Source organism: Gouania willdenowi, chromosome 10 (assembly GCF_900634775.1).
Source record: "Gouania willdenowi chromosome 10, fGouWil2.1, whole genome shotgun sequence".
Lineage (NCBI taxonomy): Eukaryota > Metazoa > Chordata > Actinopteri > Blenniiformes > Gobiesocidae > Gouania > Gouania willdenowi.
The window spans coordinates 17,254,694-17,281,080 of NC_041053.1; the positions used below are offsets into that span (position 1 = coordinate 17,254,694).

The 26,387-nt window shown below is 38.5% G+C and overlaps 1 protein-coding gene across 2 annotated transcripts in view; it reads left to right on the forward strand.

Moving 5' to 3' along the window:
• Positions 1-26,387, forward strand: part of spock1 (SPARC (osteonectin), cwcv and kazal like domains proteoglycan 1) — a 182,659-nt gene that overhangs the window by 147,820 nt on the left and 8,452 nt on the right. For both annotated transcript variants that reach the window (XM_028460389.1, XM_028460390.1), the window contains 6 exons: positions 4,731-4,863; positions 9,958-10,078; positions 23,184-23,303; positions 23,595-23,816; positions 24,892-24,954; positions 25,648-25,785. In XM_028460389.1, the coding sequence (XP_028316190.1) occupies positions 4,731-4,863; positions 9,958-10,078; positions 23,184-23,303; positions 23,595-23,816; positions 24,892-24,954; positions 25,648-25,785 (797 nt within the window). The remainder of the gene's footprint in view (positions 1-4,730; positions 4,864-9,957; positions 10,079-23,183; positions 23,304-23,594; positions 23,817-24,891; positions 24,955-25,647; positions 25,786-26,387) is intronic.

Here is a 26,387-nt window from a genome sequence, read left to right on the forward strand (position 1 = left end):
TGCAGAGATTCTCACCGGAGGAGCAGCAGCTCTCTATGGAATTTGCAGGAGACGCCGCAGACGGGGTAAACGAGCAGGCGCGCTCGTCAAACTGAGGCAGCGGGGATTACGCACTGCGCTCCCATCCATTCACCTGGCGAATGTCCGCTCACTGGCAAATAAAATGGACGAACTGCTGCTCCTAAACACCAGAAACTCAGACTTTTGCAGATCCGCCGCCCTGTGTTTTACTGAAACCTGGCTCAGTGAACTCATCCCGGACAGCTCTTTACATCTACCGGACTTTCAGCTCCTCAGAGCGGACCGCGTAAAAGAGCTGTGTGGGAAGACGAGGGGCGGTGGAATATGCTTTTACATTAACCAAGGTTGGTGTACAGATGTCACAGTGTTGAAACAGACGTGTAGCCCTAATCTGGAGAGTTTTTTTATAAACTGTAAACCGTTTTATTCTCCACGGGAGTTCTCCTCGTTTGTTATGGTCGGTGTTTACATCCCACCTCAGGCTTGCGTAACAGAGGCGTTACAGCACCTGGCCGACCAGATAGCAGACGTGGAGAAACAACATCCCGACTCTTTGCTAATCATTCTCGGGGATTTTAACAGAGCAAATCTAACCCACGAACTCCCTAAATACAGACAGCATATAAAGTGTCCCACCAGGGGTGCTAACACACTGGACCACTGCTACACTGTAATAAAGGATTCATATCACTCTGTTCCCCGTGCAGCTTTGGGGCTCTCTGATCACTGTCTGATTCACCTCATCCCCACCTACAGGCAGAAGTTTAAATCTGCTAAACCTGTAGTAAGGACTGTAAAGAAATGGACAGAGGAGTCAAAGCAGGAGTTACAGGACTGCTTTGACTGCACTGATTGGAGTGTTTTTGAAGCTGCATCAGACAACCTGGATGAACTGACTGACACTGTGACATCTTACATCAGCTTCTGTGAGGACATGTGTGTGCAGACCAAGACTTTCTGCACATACAACAACAACAAACCCTGGTTCACACCTCAACTTAGGATGCTACGTCAGGCTAAGGAGGAAGCCTACAGGAGTGGGGATAGGGACCTGTTCAGGCAAGCCAAGTACACACTATCCAGGGAGATCAAAGTAGCCAAGAGGTGCTACACTGAGAAGCTAAAACAAAGCTTCTCAAACAAAGATCCCTCTGCAGTGTGGAAAAGCCTGCATGAAGTTACCAACTATAGGAAACCCTCCCCCCACCCTACTGGTAACAAAAGACTAGCTAGAGACCTGAACAGCTTCTACTGCAGGTTTTCACACCCACCCCCCAGCTCATTAGCATCAGCCCATCACCTGGACTCTGCCCTTCCTGCTCCCCCTACTTCCCCCCCTACCTCTCCCTCTGTCCCCCCACCTGCCCTGAAGATCAATGAAAGAGATGTGTGCCAGCTTTTCAAAAAACAAAAGATCAAAAAGGCTCCAGGACCAGACGGAGTATCTCCCTCCTGCCTGAAAGCCTGTGCTGAGCAGCTGGCCCCCATCTTCACACGGATCTTCAACACATCACTGGAGCTGTGTGAAGTACCTTCCTGCTTCAAAAGTTCCAGCATCATCCCAGTCCCCAAGAAACCTGCCATCACAGGACTTAATGACTATCGACCCATTGCTCTGACGTCTGTAGTCATGAAGTCCTTTGAGAGGCTGGTTCTGAGCCACCTGAAAAAGATCACAGGACCCCTGCTGGACCCCCTGCAGTTTGCCTATCGGGCAAACAGGTCTGTCGAGGATGCAGTCAACATTGGTCTGAACTACATCCTGCACCACCTCGACTCCCCGGGGACCTACGCTAGGATCCTGTTTGTGGATTTCAGCTCTGCGTTCAACACCATCATCCCGGACATCCTTCACCAGAAACTCACCCAGCTCACAGTGCCGGCCTCCACCTGTCAGTGGATCACCAACTTCCTGACTGACAGGAAGCAGCAAGTAAGGCTGGGAAGCATCACATCTGGCACCCGGTCACTCAGCACTGGCGCCCCCCAGGGGTGTGTTCTCTCCCCACTGCTATTCTCCCTCTACACCAATGACTGCACCTCAGGGGACCCCTCTGTGAAACTCATGAAGTTTGCGGATGACACCACCGTCATCGGTCTCATCCGGGACGGGGACGAGTCTGCCTTCAGACGGGAGGTGGAACAGCTGGCTCTTTGGTGCAGTCAGAACCACCTGGAACTGAACCCACTCAAGACTGTGGAGATGACAGTGGACTTCAGGAGAAATCCCCCCCCACTCCCCCCCCTTACCATTTTAAATAGGGAATTGGCTACCGTGGACTCCTTCAGGTTCTTGGGATCCACAATCTCACAGGACCTGAAGTGGTCCTCCCACATAGACTCAACCAGGAAAAAGGCACAGCAGAGGATGTACTTCCTGCGTCAGCTGAGGAAGTTCAACCTGCCCCAGGAGCTGCTGATAATGTTCTACACCTCCATCATTCAGTCTGTTCTGTGCACCTCCATCACTGTCTGGTTTGGATCTTCAACCAAACTAGACAGACACAGACTACAAAGGATAGTCAGGACTGCAGAAAAGATCATTGGTGTTGATCTGCCCTCCATCCAAGACTTATACCTGTCCAGGGTCAAGAAACGGGCAGGTAGCATCACTGCAGACCCCTCTCACCCTGCACACAATCTGTTTAAACTCCTCCCCTCTGGCAGACGCTACAGATCACTGTACGCCAAAACAACCCGCCATAAAAACAGTTTCTTCCCCCAGGCTGTCACTCTGATCAACACGAAACAGTCAAAGAGTGTCAGTCCTGTTTCTGTGGAAAAACCCTGGAACCAAACATAACAACCCTGGATCAATCTGACACTGAGAATGTTCATGTACATACCTTTAATTTAAATGTTCTCCTGCACTACTTATCAATGCTCTACTGCACTATTTTCCTTTTATTATTATTATATTTTATTATTATCTTTCTTTTCTATTATCTTTTTTCGTTCTTTTTATCTTATTTTTTTTAACTTTTATTTTGTATTTGTTTATTTTTTTTTATACTATTATTATTATTATTATTATTATTATTATTATTATTATTATTATTATTATTATCATCTTGTTATTTGCACATTCTAGTCTAACTACTGTTTATATTTATACTTATGTTTATACTTATCATCTCTTCTAGTTGATTGTTTATTATTGAATGTTTCACTATTGGAGAGAGCACAGTTGACCGAGTCAAATTCCTCGTGTGTACAACATACACTTGGCCAATAAAGATGATTCTGATTCTGATTCTGATTCTGATTCTGATCCACAGACCCAGATAGTGACATCACTGCCTCTTACTGCAGAGGTTGTGGAGCTGAAGTCAGACCTGTGATAGACTGATGTCTGTGTATAATGCATCACTGTAACCTCACAGCTTGATTGTTTTAAATATCTGTATCATGTGTATATAATTTTTATGTTATTATTATTATTACTACTTTATTTTTTACTACTGTAATGTGTGTGTATCTGATCCCTATTTTTAACAGTCTCTTACTTAATTATACACTTAATTAACGTTTATTCTGTCTCCCATCTTTGTTAAACATTTTATTCTTTTATTTGTGATTACAGTATACTTTACTTTGCCTCACGCCTTTTATCAGTTGGCATAGCATCTAGATGCACATGTGACTTTGTGTGTGATAAACAGGTACAGAACACAAAAACATGGCTGTCAGTCTCTGAGCTCGCACTCCTTTTCAAAAGCAATTTTTGATCTGAACTGGATCTTTTCCTGGTTCTTAGATCTTTGATAGTGCTGCTGCTCTCTGGAATGTTTTAACAAAGCTACGGTACATTGTTTTGTTTTGTTTTTTACAGAAAATAAAAATAAGTCTCTATTTAAATATTAACATAAAATATGCACAGAAAAGCCTTCATGTTTTGCATAAGGTGAATGCAAAGAAATTTGCATTTGCATTACATTTTTAATGTTAAAATAACGCAATATTTAAATAACTGCTTCATTTCCAAATATTATCAAGAAAAACACATAAAACTACATCCAGCCCAAAGTGCAAATCATATGAGCATTTGCTTATTATAGCCTTGACATTCACATAAAGCCACCGCCGCCTCTGCACTGTTTAGATTAAAAGACTCAGCTAGAAATCATGCATCGAGACAACCTTATGCTTCATATGAATTTAGTGGAAATGATTATTTATCATTTGCTTTCCTGTGGGATAAGTTTGCAGTGTTTTTCTGTTGAGCCTTTTCCTTACTGACATCTGCCGCACGTACACATGTTACGAGATTCTCTTCAATTTGCCGAGATAAGACAAATTACGATCAAATTACCCCCTTTTCACATCAGTGCCTAATGTTCCATTTGCATCATTTGTTGTCGGCTCCTCGTTTTTGCCGTGAAGTGTGTGTTTGGCACTGTTTAGCTCTCTGCTTGATGGATAAGGAGGCAGCAAGGTGTTCAGTGAGTGCACTTAGATTGGAAATTGCTGCAAAATTGGGATCAAACATAATTGCACAGTTTTTTTTTTTTTTTCAAAAAGCATCTTCAGAGCCATCAGGCTCTTCATCCTCTGACCCTGACAGCCAGCGACAAGGTGTTTGTCAGGTTATTTAAGTCATACTGCTAACTTTCATATGTAAGTTTTGAAATTTAAGTGTTTTTTTGTTTTGTGAATCAGTGTGTTTTTTGATAGCAGGTTTTATTACATCTATTATTCTCTTCTTCCAGCGTGAAACCCAGGAAAGGCAGCGTAGGACACAAGCACAGGCTGGAATCTGGTCCTCGAGGCAAATGTCGGCTCTGCTCATCCCACCACTCCAGTCCTGTGTGTGGCTCTGATGGCCACACCTACTCCTCCAAGGTGAGACCTTCCGCTACCAATAATCCATTTTCCAACAACATCTCTTCCAATTTTTTGAAGTAAATCTGAACTATTAGTAGTTTAGGATGTCCTCCTGGGAAAAAAAAAATGGTGTTTAAAAATTATGCAGCAGAGCTTAAACACCATTTAATCTACCCAGATCATACACACGTGGAGCATACAGGATGATGGTTAGCTCATCACTTCATTGCATGTTTTTTTTTTTTCACCTCTTTACACTCTTCTTCATTCTTTGAAGAAGAAAAAAACACCAGTGGTTTTCAACAAATCTTATATATTGTAACATGTTGCACAAAAGTGTTGTACTTGATGTAAAGGTGTAATTTAAGAAAACTGGTGTGACAAGATTTGATTAAAGAAAAAATAGTCTAAAAATGTGAATATTCATTTTGACATTTATAAATTTATGAAACGTTAATTCGTATAGATTTGTTTTTCTAGAAATTGTCATATTTATTAAAAAAAAAACACGATCAAATACTGTGGATTCCTCCAAAACAGGGGCTAATTTTTAGATAGGAGGAAGATATTGTGAAGACCTTGAACATGATATTAAACAAGCCAGTCTAATGTAATATCCATTTGGGAGGTAATATAGAAAACATGGTAGATAATTAAAGTATTTTTAATCAAATAATTATTCTCTGCATTGATTTGAACTAAATGACTTTGAATTTAGTTGCGTGAAAGAAAACAAAAGAAGAATTTTGAGGACCGAAATAAGAGTAAAATATTTTTAGTAAACTAAAAAAAGAATAATTAACTTTTAGTCAGAGGACTAAAGGTAAAACCAAATGATGTTTTTCTGTTTTTGTTTGGAAATCCTTCTTTTGATTTCAGAACAAATGGTTTTTAGGAAACCTTGAAAGAATGGATTTCATTTAAAATCTTGCCAATGGCCTGGTATGTGGTACAGTTATAGTGAAGCATTTTTGAGCCCCTATTCCTGCATAAGACATTGGAGAGAATTAATGATGCCATCATTGTTGAGAAATCCAAAGCAAATATTATTTTTATCATATTATTGTGTTTGCAGTCAGAGTTAATCCTTAAGATGTAGATGTAAGATGCAGGAAAACCTGATCTATTTGCAGTTCCTTCTCCATCAGAAGCTGTGTGACCATTACCCTTGGTAATGAATTTAAAAAAAACACTCAAATATCACTAAAAACTTTTTACACTTTCATGAGGAGGAATTTCAGACTTTTCAATATTTGAAATGTATCGCAAAGGAGCTATGAATCACTTTTACCTTAAATACACGTCACAGAACTTGACGCACATGGTCACATGACCACTTCTCCAAGAAAACATGACATGGTACGTGTAGACAGAAGAGCAGACTAAGTCAGTTCTTAGCATTATACTTTAAAATGATTACATCTACGTCAGATGTGAAACAACAAAGGAACACGGAATGTAATAAGGAGGTTCTGAGCGTCCGTCTTCCTGCAGCGAAGCGGAATGAGATTTCACGGGAGTCACGAGGCTCCTCCTCAAAACAGCCTTCAGTGGAAACACGTTCAAAGCACAATTATACTTTGTCATCATTTAGAAATAGAGCTTTTATTTTATTATGTGTTTATTGTGTGTTTTATTTTAAAACGTGTAATGGAAACACAGCTAGTCATTAATATACTCTTAGAAAAAGCTGCTATAGGGAGTAGTTTAATTGCTGCAGGGCAGTGTTACATCATGTTAGCTTGGTTTTATACAAGAACAACTGTACTTCTATACAAACCGAACAGTAGATGTGTTTCCATTCCCCTTGGAAATGCGCAAATTCTTTATAGTGCAATAAAAGCTGGTAATGGAAACACCTGAATTTCGAAAAAACACGCAAATATCACAGAGTAATTTCTGACTTTTCGATATTGATATGTATCGCAAAAGCGCTATGGAAACACTTTTTCGAAAAATACACGTGACGTACCTGGTCACATGACGTGAGTCACTTGACAAAGCTGGTCACATGACCACTTCTCTCCGAGAAAACATGCACCTCAATGGGCTCTTTACAATGCAGAGGATTTTGTCAAAATATTCCCGTCAGTTAACTTGTTTCAGCTACTTTTATACAGTATTTTTATTTTAGTCATGGCCTGTGAAGTGCATATCTTGTTTTTTTATAGACATATTTAGTGTTACTACTTGTTTTTCTCTACCATTACGGTAATGTGACATTTGGATGTGAACGACATCCTTCCAATCAGTGGTTTCACTTCATATGTTTAGCTCATTTCAGCTTGCTTAGAACCCCTGAGTAAATACAATTAAAGTCCTTAGTAGCAAGTACTATGATCAAATGAAAAAGCCTAAATACTAAGTAGAGAAAGTACTGTTAGCCCCAATAGTATTAATGGAAAAGAAACCTTTACCACTGTCTGGAACAGTGTTTCTCAAATAGGGTATGCGGTGGTACTACAGGGGGTACTTGAGAGAGAGAAATTGGAAAATCAACAGAGGAAAGCATTAAAAAATATGTGGTTTTATAATGTTTATTTTTTCAAATTTAAAAATGATAATCACGGTGAATATTACCAGCAACTTACAAAACGACAACAAAAACACACAAAATAAGAGAAAAAGACTTACCATTACCAGCAACACACACAACAACAACAAAGATACACTAAATGAGAGAAAAACACACACTGAGAGAGAATAATGTAATTAATACCAACAATACACACAAAAATGACAACAAAAACACACAAAATAAGAGAAAAATATACTGAATAATAAAAAGAACGGACAAACAACACCAAAAGACAAAAAAAACACAAAATGATTATAGAAATGATCTTGATTATAACATGAACTAAAAATACAAATGTAGTAGTCTGAAATAAGGGGGGTACTTGCATTCCAACGTAAGAGAAAGAGGGTACTTGAGCCAAAAAAGTTTTGAACTGCTGGATTAGAACGCTCCAGTACAGTATTAGTACTAGTGAGACATCGCCTGTTCCAGCTTTCTTTCCACCTCCTTAGAGATATGAACCTTTACACCTGGGACTGTGACAAATGCCATTGCTTTCAGACTTCCATTAATATCTGCATTTGAAAATGTGAAGGTCTGTGAACCTGTTGTCTGGGAAAGGTTCTTATAGCTGAAGTATAAGTGTATGCCTTTCAACAGCTTACCTACACATGAGTGGTCCCATTAGCAGAGGTGTTTTAGGAGAAACCACATGACCAATGGTTTAGCTGGACGGGTTCAACTGCTGGTGAGGTGTTGGCTCCCTGTGGTCCAACCAGTGAGCTGCTGGTTTCAGGCTTATTCATGTTTTATTATTACGTTACACACTTTCCTAATCATAACCACACACAGGCACGTTCTGACGCACACACACACACACACACTCAATATCCCATTAAGAGGACAGTGCTCTTATCTCCAGAGAGGTTTCAGCCAGCCAAGTAAAATCCATTACTTCATTCCTCCTAAATCACCCTTTCTATTCCTCCTTCTCACCTCTTCCTCTCCTTCTCCACTCTGCTGTCACCTTCCCACTCCTCTTATTTTTCCTTGACCAAGTCAGTTGTTAAAATACTGTTTCATCAAAAGCACATTAACCCCCTGGAGAGGGACAAACATAAAGATTCATGGGGCCTCTCAATGTGCTGACAGTGATTTGGAGGAGTCATTCATTTCTTCTACTTTCTCTCTTGCTCCCACTTTAAGCTAATTCAATATGTTGGGGAACAGAACACGGCACTGTTCCTTTTGTCAACAAATTTCATTAGGCAACATTAGCAGTCCAATCAAAGGAGGGACAGGGAGGAAAATATTGATTTGAATGAGAGCAAGGGAAATGAAAGTGCTGGCAGGATATGGCTAAGCCTGTGCACGGCGCGATATGATGTTTATGCGCAGTCATGGTTTGAAAGTGTGAAAACCTACTGAAAAAACAATTTACATAACTCATTTCAGGTTTCATTATTCCTCTTGGATAGATCCTGTAATTGGATTTCTTTCCGCTAACACTTACAAACAATCCCTTTTAGCCTTTTCTTACCTGAACTGCAAATTCAGCCCTTAAATTACATTGTGATGAAGTCCATTTAGCGTTATTTGTTGCATTGTGTTTCTTATGTTGTACATGTCTGTGTCTAAGAATGTGTTAGCGTGGCTGCTTCGAGGACACACCCACCTAATGGATGACCAAAACCATATCTCTAATTATGATTAAGACCAAAATTCAAGGATTTGATTATTTAAAATTGATTATTTGAGAAACGAGAAATGGGGCGTACGTTATCGGATTCAAATTTTTGGATTCTCCGATTTAAAAAAAATAATAATTATTTTCCCCCAATTCATTCATTTATTTATTTTATTCAATTGTAGAATACTGTAGATATTATGTTACTATATATGTTAAGAAAGATTGTGGCTTTAGATTTGTTTTGATCACATTTTTTATTGACAAATATACACTTAATTTTCATATCCATTCAGTTATGTATATGTATTGTTTAGTCATTTGGGCTATGAAAAGCACAAAATGCTGAACTTATAACTTATAGGTATTGTAGGCTGTCGGAAATGGAAAAATAAATAATTTATAATTATGTTATAATTAAAACAAATAATCAAACTATCAATTCACCCTTGGGTAGGCACTGCCTACCCTGCCTACCCTGACTGCACGTCACTGGCCTGTTCTCAGCACAGACTCTCCTGTCCATCCAAGCTGAAGTTGGTTATTTTGAAGTTCCTTTCAATCTAAAGTGTAATTGAATAGTAATTCAACAACCCTGTCTGTTTTTTTACTGTTATGTGAGCACTTAAACCAAAACAAAAGCCTCCTCTTCATCAGGCCCTGCTGCTTGGTGATTTCCCACTCCTCTCTACTCCACTCATTATTTGTGGCTTGCAGAAATACTGTGTTGACATATCCCATTATGTTGGGTGAAAGGTGGTATTGTCATCACAGTCAGTTAGGTGCAAAGTCCAATGACTTTGTTGTGGCTAGTGGGGTTTCTTCCTTGTGGTCTCGACCAACTAAGTCCTTGTAATTAACACTAAGCCAGCATGTTTTTCTCTTCCTGTTGTTTTGTTTATTACAGTGTAAATTGGAGTTCCAGAGCTGCCTGTCTGGGAAAACGATCTCCATTAAATGTGATGGACTTTGTCCCTGCTTGCCTGGTCAGGAGTTCAGCAAACCGCCACACAATACCAACAAGGCTGGTGAGTCCACAGGTCATCTTTAGCTTTGTATGGAGGTTGAATTGCTCCTAATTTTTACTCATTGCATGTTGAGCCCTCATTTTTCTTGATTTTTACCTATTTCTCGGTCAAAAAATATGGATATTTGGATTTAGATTTCAGGAAAGTGTTTGGATAGCACTAAATAAGTATTTTTTGGTTTTTAACTATATTCAGGAAGCACTCCAGTGTGGTTCACAGCAAACACACATTCACTGGTACTCCTTGGGACTCTGCAGTGATTCACTGCTGTTCCATTCCCTTTCCTGTCAGCTCTCCTTCTTTTTGTGTTATTTTCTTCCTCTCCCATCCCAATGCACCCACCCATTTTCTGACAGCTGCAGGGATCAGTGATGGAGTGTGCGTTTCATGTATGCGTGCATGTGTGTGTTTGCCATGGAAATAGTATTTCAGCAGATGGATGGAGGGGTTTTTGAGACGAAATGGAGCGCAAAAATGAATGGATTATGATTGTTACCGACTTCCTCTTTGCCAAATGTTGGCAGGAGGCCACTTTTTTTTTATCAATGTATCTATGCTACTGCTTTTATTGCTCTCCTATGTGAAACTAATGTATAAAGATCACAATCATCCAGCAGACAAATAAAGAGTTAAATGTTTTCAACACCCCCTGGTGTCTAGTTTCCTTTCGACTTCATCGGACTATCAAGTAATTATATTGATTTGCAATGAGCTTGGATCAAGGAGGGGAGAATGGGAATAAATGGTTTTGGCAATGTTATCATGAAAGATGTATGTTGATTTTTATTACTTTTTTTTGTTTATTTACATATTTCATTCTCTCCCTACTTTTATACTGTTTAATACAGTGCATGCAGATCAGAAAGTAGAGTTTGTGCAGTGTGTGTGTGCGTGTTTGTGCGTGTGTGCATGCGTCATCTTCCTGGCTGAGAGAAACTCCCAATAGATTAGCTAGACCAAATGGTAAACAGATGGGGTAAGGCACAGCATTCTGTGTGTCAAATTGTGTTCCTATGGAAACAGATCAAAGAATTACAGCAGTTTGATTTGTGAAATCACTCTTCTGTGTTTACCAATATAGCCACAGGTTCACACTGGGTTTTAACGTTGACTGGTAAATATCTCGGCTCTTTCAAAACTTGAGTCTGTAGCGTAAGCATCATTTTTGACAGTAAATAGGACGGTTGTGTTTCCATCCCTCAGCGCTGGTTTGTATCTGCATTTCTTTTGCACTGATTTTTCACTTAAAGAAAAAGCAATTGCCATGGAAGGCTGTGTAGGTACATCATCCTTTTGTTTGGTACAACGGTGTTAATCTACCTACTGTATATCCTATGTCCTAGGAAAAACAACAGAAACAAATGACTTTTAATTTTTTTTGTTCTTTTAGCTTCTCTATCATGATTGATAGCAGTAAAAATAGAGCAAAACATCCATAACATTATGACCATTGGCCATAACAACCCACACCCATTAAGGCATGCTTTCCTACCCCCTAGTCATCAGCCAGCATCAAGTGTCAGAGAGGGTTTGTTTTTCCTCCAACTCGTGTAGAACGGTTTGTTTGTTTTATTTATCCAGTCACATCTGTTTGCTTTAATTATGAAGCACTGGATTTACATCTCTGCCTATTTTCTGCCTCTCGTTACTAAACTTCCTGATCCACATCCACCACCTTTACCAGCATCCTCCAACAAATTAACTGTGAGGACAAATGGTCTATTTGCTACTAAACCCTGTAAATCCCAACCACTGATGGGTGCTATCATATAGAAATGATCTGTGTTATTTATTAGTTCTGAAGTACTCAAAACCACATCTTGAAGGTCTTGGTCTCAGGGTGGCTTTGGATTTTATGTGAAGATCAGTCGAGACCAGCACTGATCTGCTATTCTTCAACTTTATTAATGTGCTAATAAGGCGAAGCACTATTCCTGAATAATTTGTGTGTTTTTTTAAAATATATATAATTTATTTATTTATGATGTTGTAATTAGACTCCAAGCCTTTACTGTTTGCTCACCGGTTGTTCTGCCTCCTTGTAAATCATTTCCAGTGCCTTATGTTTTAGAAATTTGCAAAAACTCAAGACATCAGCCCATCCTTGTTTTAGTCAGAAATACCTCACACAATATAAACACCTCAACACTTACATTAAGCCATTTTATTTTCATATATTTAAAATAATTCTGGACTTATCAGTGGCTTTTAAATACATACAAGGATTTATTATTAGCAAGGCTTAAGTTGTGTTTAGTTGTTTGGTTTGCATGTTTGGTTTAGTTTGCAAGTCTTGTGTCTGATAGTGTGGTCTTGAGTATGACACTATTATTCACATACCTTGTTAGTAATTAAAGTAAAACTCCTTATTGGTGTAAATCTATCTATAATGCAAGAAAGGTCTGTGTGTGTGTGTGTGTGTGTGTGTGTCCGTGTGTGTGTGTCCGTGTGTGTGTGTCCGTGGAGCAAATATCTCCCCAACGCAGTGTCTGATCGACCTGACACTTTGTCAATGGCTTCCAAATACCCCGTGTGTGTGCATCCGTAATTTTGGAGTAATTTGGTCATTCCAAAACCAATCCACACTGTGGAACTCCTGTTAAACATTGTTTTAGAACACTGATAATGTCCTCAACAGTGATGTCATCAGAGTTCCAATCAGAATGTTTGAACTCAGAATGTTCTAACTGATGATGTCATCCACAGTGATGACATCGGTGTTCCAAGAATGTTCAAACTGATGATGTCATCAACAGTGATTTCATCATCAGTTTTCATGAATGGATTTTGATGAAATTTTCAGGAAATGTTGATAATGAGTCAAGGAACAGCTGATTAAATTTTGGTGATGTTCTGTTTACAAAAGAAAATATGTAGATATATATCCCATTCATTTCCCATTCACACTGTGGAACTCCTGTCAATATGAATACATACCTCCGACGGGCACTGTACTAGTAAGTAATAATGTTTTAATGTTTAATAATGCCCCCCCTTAGAGAAAATACATTTATTTGGCTGCTTTAACATGTTGCATGTTGTATTTATCCTGATAAATAAATTTAACTTAAAGTTATCAAAAGTCCATTATGATTGTTTGTGTTAGTAAAAAAAAAATAGTCACACTTTAAGTTTTATACTTAAGGCTGATATTACGGTGTAATTATCTGTCATTAGCATGAATAAGGTGTCATGAAAGCTGTCATTAAGTGTCATTCACTGAATTATGAAACCTTTCACTAAATTAAGACACATTTGGAGCTATGTTGGCATTTTTTGGGTTAGGAGGAGGGATCTAGTAGGGTTAGGTTAGGGTTTCTCAAACATCCTTCCATCTGAAGCATGTTTGTGAATGTCTAAAGCTGTTCATTTGCTCATATCGAGCGTATATGGTTGACTCATGCTTGTATTTAGACATGCCGATGGTTTGCCAATGATCCACCTTTTTTCATAAGATGCTAAAATCATCTTTCCATCCCACGGGGTTTTTTTGTTTTGATGCTGCACATTCAAGTCCCAGAATTCAGCTTTGATTCTCTTAGAATGAGAATGAATGTCTCCATCAACATCTGAGCGCTGCTTATTCTTGATAATGTCTTACATTATCATTTATTTCAGTAGACATGTGCAAAGCTGTTCAGTTTTACCAAAACAAACACAGATTCTAATATAAGGAATTGCACTGGTTGGTTTTACATATTTGTGGACAGGCTCTCAATATGGAACACAACACCAGTATTTAGGCCATTTATTTCTGCCAGGTTGGCAGTGGGATTGTCCTCCTTTATGGGAATGCATTAACAAACAGAATAACTGGAAACATTGCAGGAATGTTAATTTAACCCTTAGAGTAAATCTATGTTTGGCCAAACTTAAACTTCTTATTTGCTTGTTTGCTTGGCACAATTGAATGTTTATACTTGTGTACATTTTTCACTCCCTATTTTGAATCTTTGCAAAGAAGTTTTGTGTTTCAGTAATCAGATGGCATTCGTATTGCTTTGTTGTATTCTTTTCTATGGATGAAAAGTAGGGGTTGGACAATAGACAGAGTTCAGGATACGATGCCATACGATATTTTGGAAAAGGAGAAAAGACAAAAAAAATTGCAGTTGGAAAAATAAGCATGTTTTCATTTGACTTTAACTCAGGGAATACTTATAAACTTACTCTGGGTATTTCAACAAGTTGTTGTTTTTGGTTTTTATCAAACTAGAACAGTCAGCACAGCCCAGATTTAAGATGTGGTAAACATTTTGCACCAGCAATTAAGATCTTTGTGCATTTAAAAGGCAAGCACGCATGAGTCTGATCTAGCAAGGAGGGAAAGGGCACTTCGGGATATATAACGATACCACTTGTACCATCAAAGATACATCTCATGACGTTTTAATAGCACAATACTTTGTTGCACAATATGAAAAGTAAAATTCCCTTTCATACAAACATAGGCCAACACAAGTGAAAAAAATAACAGGTAATTTCTAATTCAGAAATAATATTGTATAGTAAATAACAAATGTATTTAACTCATTGGCTGCCAGCCATTTTCAGAGCAGCCAACCCATATTACCTGGCGTTTTAGATGATTTTCACTGATCTTTCAAGACCCACAGGATATTGTGTGCTATGTAAACAGAAACCACCAAAAAAACAATTATTTCCACCTTTTTTTGTTCTTTAGTTATCAGCATTATAACCAGTGTTTGGAACGTTACTTTAAAAAAGTAATTAGTTATAGTTACTCACTACTTTCGATTTTTTTAGATGCGTGTGTTGTGAGGTGCTTCGTTAAATTAGAGTTGCTTACAACTGATGTTGACAAAGTCTTCTCTCCTGGATATAATGTGCACTTCACATGCACGTAGTTGTCTTTGACCACAATTAATTTAAAGAAGTGTTTGTATCGTCACCTTACAAATGCCAACTTTTCATCGGACTGCTCCACGCTCACCATCTCTGCTGCTTCATCAAACCTGTAGTGTGTGCGTGTGTGTGTGTGTGCGTGTGCGCGTGTGTGTGTGTGTGTGTGTGTGTTTGTGTGTGTGCGTGCGTGTTGGCACATGTGTAAAAACACTGGCTCTGATTGGCTACCATGAAACATGACGCTGCCTTAGCCAATCATAATCGCTCACCATGTTTTTAACCCACCTCCTCACTACAGCTGAGTAAGAAGCCGGGGATGCTTTCAGATCACAGTTTATTCAATCAGTACATGTAGCGCACCGCATTTAACGTTCAGTAAGGTTAACGGTGTCGTAACGGCGTAAAAAGTTAATGGTTAGATGAAAAACAAACACCGGTATTTCAAACACTGATTATAACATAGGCTGGTTTCACCAAAAACAGCTGTTTCTGACCAAACAGAGAAAACAAGCTTTTTGTAAAAAGTAACATATCAAGCAAAACAGTGACTTTGACGCTAATACTTTTGCTTTAGTGACACCTCAAACATCTGAACAGTGGTTTCCTTCTAACCTTAACTCAATGCCACTGCGATCATTCTAAAAAAGCTGGCAGCTTCGACCAAAAAAAAAAAAAGAAGATATCAACACACCCTTGTATCTTTTTAATGAATCTGACCTTATATCTCTCACATCTTCTGCGTGACTGTCACAGCGCCTCGTTTTCTCCTTCTTGTTAAGACGTGTCATCTCTCTCTGCTGCCTACCCCTGTCGTCTTTCCCCCGACCTTTAATCTTGATTTGATCAGACTATACTCCCATTGTCTCACACCTCAATCAATCAATCAATCAATCTTTTATTTGTATAGCGCCAAATCATAACCAATGCTATCTCAAGACACTTTACAGTAGAGCAGTCTTAAGGACGGACTCTTCATTTTATGGATACACACATATGCATATATACGTATATACACATACATATGTATCCCACACCCAACATGAATTCATCATGGCGGCAAGGAAAACCTTCTGTTAAGCAGCGGGAACCTTGTGTGGATCCCATTCCTATGATGAACAGCCATCCACGTTATGCTGTGTTGGGTGTGTGCAGAGGAAAGGGTGGAGACAGAGTTGTTGAGACTCTGTAACTCCACACTAAGGATCCCACGGACCTGCAAGACAAAAGCCAGAAGGAGTACAGGAGCAAACACACAAGGGAAGAAGCAGACATAGAGGGAGTGTTTGAGAGAGGAATGGGACCCTCTCCGGTCCCTCTCTAACCTAAATGACCTCTCTCTTAACGCCCTCTCCAACCTCTCTCCAACCGAGCATGCCAGACCCCCCCACCGGCAGTCTATGCCTAATGCATCTTAACTATGAGCTATGAGCTGGTTCCTAACTAAAAGCTTTACCAAAGAGGAATGTTTTGAGCCTAACCTTAAAGGTAGAGATTTAGTGTCCCTTCTATTATTGTATATGGTTATTAGCTATCTAAAGAGAATAAAAAAGACAAATTGTGAAAATCAAGGCCAGATGTCTCCTGGCGTTTGAAGTGATATATGGTCTAAAGGGCACAGTTAGCCAAAGGCCTAAACCAGCCTGGAACATTGGATAAAAAAAAGGCTTGAGTTTGAGAGCCGAGGGAATAGATGCGAGAGACCAGGGCATAGTCTAATTTTTTTTAATACTCAAGCTACGACCTGATCCAACCTGGATCTCAGGAGACACGGGAAAAACATTCTATTTGTACCCTTGGATAGCAATGGATACCCTGTTTGTATTTTCCTTTTTTACAGCCTTTTTGTAACACATGGCTATACTTCCTGCATATCCTCCTCACATCCTACCACAAGTCCTTTCCTCCACTGTTGCTTCAAATGTTATAAAACTAATTGACCAAAAATCAGAGCGGGTTTCCCTAATCTGATAACATAAACTCCATGTTTTGCATAGTCAATATATACCTAGTCAATTGCACATGATTTCCCGATGGAGCCGTAAACTAGTGTAGGGAAAACGGAAGCCTTCATGTGTGAACAAACTCACAAAGCTACAACTTTGTTGTTTACTTTGGTCCTCCTATTTGCAAAGGACCACAACAACATATTTTACCAAATCAACACATTTAATTTGAGTAATTATTCAGAAACTCTCCGCTGTCTCTCTGTGGGTCATTAAACCAATCTAATCCGAATACTCAGATAGAAAACACCATTAAGTCACACCAGTGTGTGTGTGTGTGTGTGTGTGTGTGTGTGTGTGTGTGTGTGTGTGTGTGTTCTCTCCCAGTAGGAGGTTAAAGAAAGACAGCGTGAGCGCTTCTACTGACAGAACAGTAGCTATTGAAACTACATCATTTTGAAGAACAGCTTGTCATTGATCGCTTCGTGTCAGCCAAAAAAATGTTGACACTGAAAATATGTTATGCACAAAATTTGAGTCAATATTTTCACATTGCATAAAACAATATACAGCTTTACAGAACATTCAGTATGATGTATTTTATTTATTTTATCAAATCTGCTTTTAATGGAAACACTGACTGCAGCTCCTTTTAGGTGATGAAATGTCAAATGGTGGCTCAGATAAGATCCTGGTTTGGGTTTTTTTAAGTGCTGCTAGTAAAATTAGGGATTATTTAAAAATATTTAACCAAAGGGTTGTTGAAACCATAGATTAAATTAATCTATAATCCAACTGAACTATTTACCACAGTGCAGACAAGCTTTTTTGAGTGTATAATCTCTCATTTATTAATGATATTAATTAATTGGTGTTGTACTGTATGGGTAACAAGGCTTTTTTCTCTGAGTATTTAATTAATACATATTTTTAGGCTCACCTCTAAAACTCAGTGACATATAACTATACTAGGAATTGGTTAGACAGACAGCGTCCTGCTGCAAACAATTTTGGCCATGCGGAGAAAAAAGGAAGAGGTCTCTTTGAGACTCACACAAAGTCAAAGTGCAGAATCCAAGTGAGTTTAAAGGAGGTGAAAATGGAAGTCAGGTGGAGGCTATGCACTAAGTTGAAGCAGAACAAAAAGGAATAAAAGGTGAAACAAGGTGGGAACAAAGACAGTTAAAGTTTTTTGGAAAGTTGAAAAAGAGTGACTTGAATCAATGAAGTCTGAAGGAGATGGACAAGTAAGGATATGGGGAAGGAACGAACTACTTTAAGTAATTTCAGTGTGAATAAGAGAAAATACAAAGAGCACAAATCAAAGAGGTCATTGAAGTCTGAGATCGAAAGTGTGTTCCAGCTATTTTAACAAGAGGAAAGAGAAAGTGGAAGTGAACAAACAATAAAGGAAAATTAGCTGACAAAAGATTTCTGAAGACAGACTCCAATTGTACAGGAAAGTGAAAAGGAACACGTTTTTTTTTAACGCTGCAAATGGCAGATTTTTTTTCTGCATGAGAAGTTCTCTCTACAGGTGAAGGTTTGTTGTTGCACTTTAAACAGATGCATTGGTCCCCCTCCTCAGCTGCTGTTCTAGAAGCTTCTGTGCACATCACTATAACAAAACAGTGAAATACTGAGTGTGTTTATTTATACATTGGTACGAGAGTTGTTCAGGTTCAAGTAAAAAGCAGCGTTCAGGTGTTTGCATAGCTCTGCAGTGCACAGCACGACTTAAAAACAGAGCTGGTTCTTTAAGGCTAAACCCAGGGAGACCAGGAAAAATACACCTGGTTGTCTTCTTGTGTGGTACATCATGCTGCAGACTAGGGCTGAAACGTTTCCTCATTGAATACCTTGATAACAGAAAAATGATGAATGGATTTTCTCTGCCTCAAAGCATTCCCAGATGCATGATCTGAGGTCGCCGATGTCGACCTCAGATCGTGCGTCAACATTCAACTCCTAATGCGTCATTTTGTCATTTCCCCTCCCCCCAAATCGGTGATACCACTTATAAAATTGTAGAAGTGTAAAATGTCACTTCCTTGAAGCTGTTTTTATGCTGGAGCTCTTTAGGCTATGCTGCTGAAAATACATTTATGATCATGAACTGTGTCTCTCTTTATTTTGTCCACACATAAAGAGCTATTTAGTGGTAGTGTATTGTTGTTTTGTTGTTGTTGTTGTTGTTGTTGTTGTTGTGATATTGCCATATTCCTGTCAGATTTAAGTAAATACTCAACTATAGATGGAGATATTTATACTAATTGAATGATCCGAGCTAAATAAAGGTTAATTTAAGCTGAAGAGAGGCCACGCTGAGCATCTTTAATTCATCGGACAAACGCCGATGTCTCCGCGACGTCTGCCCATTGATCAAACGCTCTCCATTATACGTCACGCCGATGCAACTTCATTCATCATGCCGACATAGGCGAGATGTATGTGTGCTATCTGGGTTGTTTATTTTAATATTAAACTATACAAATTTTTTGTTTTATTAATTTAGATCAATTGTGTTTATTTTTTTGTTCATGTTTAGAATTGTTTTTGCACCCTGCAGCTGTCATCTTAGGTTGTTACCACATGTAGTGGAATCTTTTCACAACAAATATGCTTGTTTTTTTTCTTTGTTTACTTTGCATAGTACATCATATAATAAATGTGTACATTTGACTTAAAAAGGGAACAAATTGGTTGGTATTATTAGGTGATCGATCATATTTTCTGTTGAATATTTAAAATTGAGCTTTAATTAAGCAAAAGTGTTTTTTTTTTATTTGATTACTGGATGAATTATGGGAATAATCGATAAAATACTCAGTTACCAAAATATCGAGTCCTACTGCAATTGTCTTGTCTATTATATCCGTTGTAAAAAAGAGTGTTTTTTTCCACCAACTCTATCACTCTTCTATCCGTGTGTTACCCTCCCTGTGGACAGCAGACCAGTGTCTGGTGATGGTGCCGTAAACTACAACCTCACTGGGCACCGTGTGTCTTTGTCCTGATGGCTTTTATTTGTGGAACGCTTTGCTGTGGCACAATAGACAGGCCTTATCACTTCCTGCTTTTAAATTGAAAATCTAACTTTGTCTTTGTGACTGCAGGAATTTCTTGTCTATTTTTCTTTTTTATCTAGGGTACCTTCGTTCTCAGGGGTGGTGCTCAGGGCACACCGAGGGTTGTTGCTTGGTGCTCACTTTAACAAAAAAAAAAAACTTGTTTTTTATCACAATTCAAAAGGAGGAGCAGTGGAATGCAAGAATAATGTGACATTTTACTTCACTTTAAACTGAAAATGATAAAAGCAGCACAACTAGATGTTTTTTTGAAAGCCTCAGAATATGAAGCTTTCTAATTAAATGACTGGAAGCAAATTGTTCAAAGGAAATTACAGCTTTTACACACTTACAGCAGTTGTTTCAAATCGCTAAAGTCTCTTTTATCCGATATAATTCATCATATTTTAATATTTTTAGATACTAGGGATGTAAAGATTGCCGTAATTGTCAGGCAGTTAAAAATCAATTCACGAATGTGTCACGGTTCACATCGATACTCTGAAATTGAAGTCACAGTACTTTTATTTATTTATTTACAGCAAAGGGCGCTATCTATTGAGAATTTCAAATTCAGGACACACCACCGTGTTTTAAATCAGAAGTGTGGAAGCATTTTGGCTTCCCCAGGACAAAATGAAAGAGGTGAGAAAGAAAGATGTGAAATCCAAGGTAAGAGAGGCACAGAGAGGAAAGGGAGAAACAAGTGTGAGAGAATGAAAGCCATAGTTTATTTATTTATATTATTTATTTGATATGGGATTTGTTTTAAAGTCCAATTGTTAAGGCACAAAATACATTTTCAGTTCCACTTTTAAAAAGGAAAGGAACTATTATGCAGTTTTGCATAGTTTACTATAGAGCCAGAATTTAAATGAATGGGCTTCTTCATTTGTATTATTTCATTATTTATTTTTCAGGAATTGTTTTTAAATAAATTGCATTGTTTTGCATAGTTTATAAAGGGATTCTTTTGACAATGAAAGATAAAAAACAAAATAGTACAGTATTTTTATTTTCAGTCATCATTTGTCTACAGTCTCCTTTTGTAAAATAAATTGAGAGAGATTCGTATCGGGAGTTGAGTGAATCGCGCGTTACATCCCTATTAGATACATTTTTGTGTGCCAAGAGCAAAGATACATGCCTTATTTTTTTGTACTGCATATTTTACATAGCCCTGCGATGGACTGGTTCCTTGTCCAGGGTGTACCCCTCAGTAATGCCCAACAAGAGCTGGCACCAGCAGACCCCCACGACCTTGAAAAAAAGGAATTCTTATGTTAAGCTATTTATTCCTCATAAGGGAACAAATAGTATTTATTTACCTAATTTGTTTGTGTAAACGGGCAGGTCACGTGTACGACTTCCTCCTATAGCCTTTCACTATAAAACCCTTAACTAAAACATATTACCTGTTTACTGTTAATTTATTTTTTTTAAAAAATGTTTATTAATGTGTAAAAATCATGTCTGACTTGCTCACCTCTGCCCCGTCCATTACACAGGATGCTGTGTTGATAATAATCACTTTTATGTGACTTTTCAGATTATTGTAGTTGACTCACACAGGCGCGACATTATGGTGGAGTGAATTGAAAGGCATAACAATGAGAACCTGAATCTTTACATAGGGAACAATAATGACCATGGTTTCCTTGCATCACAACACAAAGAACATCTCTGCAGCCCAGCCCTCCACCTCCAAGCTAGACGGCAGGGTTTTGTTTTCCAGGCACATTTTTCTCTCAGTCAAATGTAACACAGAGGAAAAATATGCCAAACACATTCATGGGGGAGGAGAAGAAAAGGAGGAGTTAGATTGACAGAGAGAAACACAGGAGGAGACACGCAGAGGCATAGGTGTGTTTGAATTGCAGGCGGACGGCGTCAATCTCAAGGGATTTCATTCTCCTTGTTTAAACTCCATATTGAAGAAGATCCTTGGATATGTTTTGTAGCTGTTTAGTCTCACTGGGCGTCTGCAATGGCAAGAAGCTTCAGCATGCTGGAGGTTTAAAAGTGCACCAGAGCAAAAACACAAGAAAGTGGAATGTTTTTATAGAATACACAGCAGGTTGATCGGTGAGGAGTGTATGACTGTGTGTAGACCACTGGTTCTCAAACCTTTTTTGGCTTGAGTACCCATTTGTCTGACTACAACATTTTGCTAAGAAAACTATTTAAAAACAACTATAGATCATAATGATGGAATGAATGAGTGATAACACACATTATAAAGAATCTAATTTTGTGAATAAGTGGAAAGAAACAGTATTTAGTGCAGGGTTTCCCAACATTTTGGGATCGTGACCCCATTTTGATATCAAGAATTTTTTTTTCAAGAATTAGTTTTTGATCCTTTTTAAGCTCAGATTTTACTTTCTTTTTTGTTTTGCATTTTAGTTGAACTAGATTTTTATTATTCTTTCACAAGTGAAAGTATAGAAATAGTTGTTTAAGTTGTGTGTTGATTTATTAATAATAATAATAATAATAATAATAATAATAATAATAATAATAATAATAATATAATTAAAAAAAACAAAAACAACAACAATTCAAAAATCTATTTAAATTTTTCAAGAATTTCAAGTGACTCCATCTCCAGGTGACCCCACATGGGGTCTCGACCCCAAGGTTGAAAAACACTGATTTAGTGGCTTCTGAGTAGATCATCTCACGCGTGTGGGGTGGGACCAAGACTGACACTTTATTTGCTCATTTTCCTGTCTCTCTTTCTCGAGTACCCCCTGTAGTGTCATCACGTACCCCCATTTGAGAAACACTGCATGATACAGTTCACCTTAGCAGAAATTAGCTATGAAATGCTGAGTGACTGTATGTGCAGTGCATTTCTGTGTAAATTCGTATGACATTTGTTTGCATTGGAGCATGTGTGTTATTACCACCCTGTGTGTTTGCTTGAGAAAGAGAGATTGGATGAGAGGAGAGAAATATGAAGGCTAAAGGTACACAGCAGAAATGAACGGGAAGTCTGACAGGAAGCAAGGAAATGTTTTTTTTTCATCAGATGACAGGAGATTGTCGACAGCTCCCTCCTTTTCCTCATTATTTTGTGCTTTCTGTGTGTGTGTGTGTGTGTGTGTGTGTGTGTGTGTGTGTGTGTGTGTGTGTGTGTGTGTGTGTGTGTGTGTGTGTGTGTGTGTGTGTGTGTGTGTGTGTGTGTGTGTGTGTGTGTGTGTGTGTGTGTGTGTGTGTGTGTAGGGTGCACTGACACGGAGCTGCACAGCCTGGCAGCCAGACTGAAGGACTGGTTTGGTGTTCTCCACCTTGATGCCAACAGAGACCTCAAATCCTCTGACAGCTCTGACTCTGTTGCTGGACGTGAGTACATAGCCCCACCCCTCCCCCAACACACACACACACACACACACACACTTCCTGAGCAGTTGTCAGTGACAAGCTGTTGCGAGAGACGAGCATTGATGGCGACAGTGGCCACAGTGTTTTGTGTGATGTCAAAAGGCTTGTCCACATCCCAGCTCTGCAGCAGACGCTCACACCATTAAATGTCCGTGTGCCACATGAAAGCTTCGACATGTGATGTGTTGTGGAGTAAAATGGAAGGCTTTTCCCTCCCTCTTTTTTTGTCTCTGCATTGATTTTCTTCACCAGATTTTGACACGAGCATCCTGCCAATTTGTAAGGACTCACTGGGTTGGATGTTCAACAAGTTAGACATAAACTTCGACCTCCTGCTGGACCAATCAGAGCTGAGTGCCATTTATCTGGACAAGTACGAGCTGTGCATGAAGCCTCTCTTCAACTCCTGTGACTCTTTTAAGGATGGCAAACTGTCTAACAACGAGTGGTGCTACTGTTTCCAGAAGCCTGAAGGTGATTAAAATGAGTCAATATAGAACATTGAATAGAAAGCATGACTTCAGGAACCAATCATAGTGGAGCAGACTTTACCCTGGTCTGTTACGGTCTGTTACGGAATATAAAGGAATTTTTGAAAGTCATAAATGGGCTTTCCAATGTTAATTTCCAAAAATCGCTGAGTCAGCAATCTGAGTCAAATCCAGATCCTGATTGGTCAGATGTTTTTTTTTTTTTTTTTTGTCAGAGCCTTCGATCATCCTGCAAAATCTTCAACGAATCGATTGAGATGTTGGACGGAGATATGAGGTTTAGAAATTTTCCCTAAAGCTAAAGATAGGGAATTTTGCGATTTTTGATATTTTTTGTGACCTTGATCTTGAACCTATCGTCACCAAAACGAAATGGTCTCATCTGTGCCGAAAAACCAATTAACAGGAAAAAATTGACGTCGATTTGTCAAAAATAGAGGACACTATTGTGTACACAAACGATATTCGAAAGTAATAAACACCAGTGAAAGTGTTACCTCTTTGGTGGAGGTCTTAAAATCAGAATCAGAAAATACTTTCTTAATCCCTGAGGGGTAATTAGAATGGCAAAGACCGGCGTATTAGAAAAAAAAATTTAGTAATAATTATACACACGCAGAAAAAATGAGCAAGATGACACAAAGAAAATGTATATGTGCTTAAATATATAAAAATATTATAATAATGAATGCAATGCAAATAAATAATAGTATATATACATATGTTTTTAAGTCCATGGCAGGCCAGCCGTGGTAAAAAAAAAAGTCTGATTATTTTAACCCTTTAGTGTTCAGGATAAGTACACTGCACTTGACATGCTACAGTTTTAATTTTCACAAAGTAGGTCTAAAGCAATGATTACTGTAATATTTGACTCTACGTGAGTGTCAGAGCCAACCAGTGTAGACAGAGCTACAAATGCACTAACCAATTACTGACAGTAGTAAGCAGTATGTTGTACAATAAATGTACTACTACAGCTGTTTGACAGTGCGCAATCGACACATATGGAAATGACTGTTTTTGAATCAAACTAACAAGTATCTCTCTTTGTTTAGGACTGCCATGTCAATCTGAGAAGGGCAAGATCCAGAGTCAAAGTCAAAAAAAGGGCCTCATAGGTCAGTTGGAATGCCTGATGGTCACTCTCACATGTTTTTAAATAATCAAAGTGTTTTTCTATCGTCTCACCCTGTGCAAAGTTTAGTACCAGGTCTACTGAATGTTGAAGAAACATTTTCTGTGCGTGATGAGCTGCTACATATTGATATTCTTGGTATTGTTTTAAAGGTAAATGTCATAGATGAATCAACCTAACTTCAGCACACACAAATTAAATCTATGCTGAGGTTACACTTGTAAAAAATGACTTTCTCTGCCCATTTTTCATTTATCAGTCAAATACCTTTACAAGTTACGGTTGTAGACAGATGGAGGGGGCCAAAGATGAAGATTCCCTACAGTGACCAAGGGGTAGATAAGGGATTTATCCAGGCTAACCCTGATATCAGATAAGTTTATTCATGTGACTAGAACAGCTGTTTTACCAAAGAGAACACACACATCAGTTGCATGGAGATTTGTTTTGTGCTGCTGGCCTGCTCTGACCAGGCTAAACGACAGGCTTGGTTTATCCAAGAGTTTTTTTTACTGTAATTTTAATAAAAACATACATTTATGTCAGAAATAAGATTATAGAATTCAAAGACAACTTACAGTGGGGTTCAAAATAAGGAGTATTCCTACGTTTTTTTAATAAAACAAATCACTGTATGAAGATTCATTGTTTTTTTGTTTTTTGTTTTTGTTTTAAGGCTCTTATATTCCACGTTGTACAGAGGAGGGCTACTTCAAACCAACCCAGTGTCACAGCAGTACTGGACAGTGTTGGTGTGTGGACAAGTATGGCAACGAGATTGCTGGTTCTAGAAAACAAGGCAACCCTAACTGTGGTATGGTCACAACTCTTTGATATCTACTTTACACTGTCACGTATCAGACGTCTCAGACCAAAGAGTCACAATGAAATGCACGAGCACCATTGTTACTACTACTACTCGACCAGTGCAGATCTATAAATTGCATGTACAGTATGTGTGGAGCAGAAGTGTGAAGGTGTTATCAAACCACTCAGCTCAACAATACACAAACTGATATACAAGCCAACAGCACGGCTTTAATGTTGCTTGTAATGTCTGGAAGCAAAGTAGCACTTAAGCACTCAATGCTAAACAAGAGCTGTTGCTTGTACCTGCACCCCCCATTGTCTATTTGTTAATTACTTTAAGTTTGCCATTTTCTTCCCAGTGGCATACATCATGTTGTTCTTCTTCTGACAATATTATTGCTCGACCTGAAGTCTCCTGAAATCCATGTCACACAGTGTAACATTTTTAATTCAAAAACATCTTTGAATAGGTTTACAGCTTTACAATGTATTAAACCACTCTGCTTGGACACACTATTTTGTACCTTCCAGATTATCTAGTGTGGAGTCTCACACTGTCTAAATTAGTGTTTTTGCTATTTGCTATTCTACAAGTTTTGGTCCACA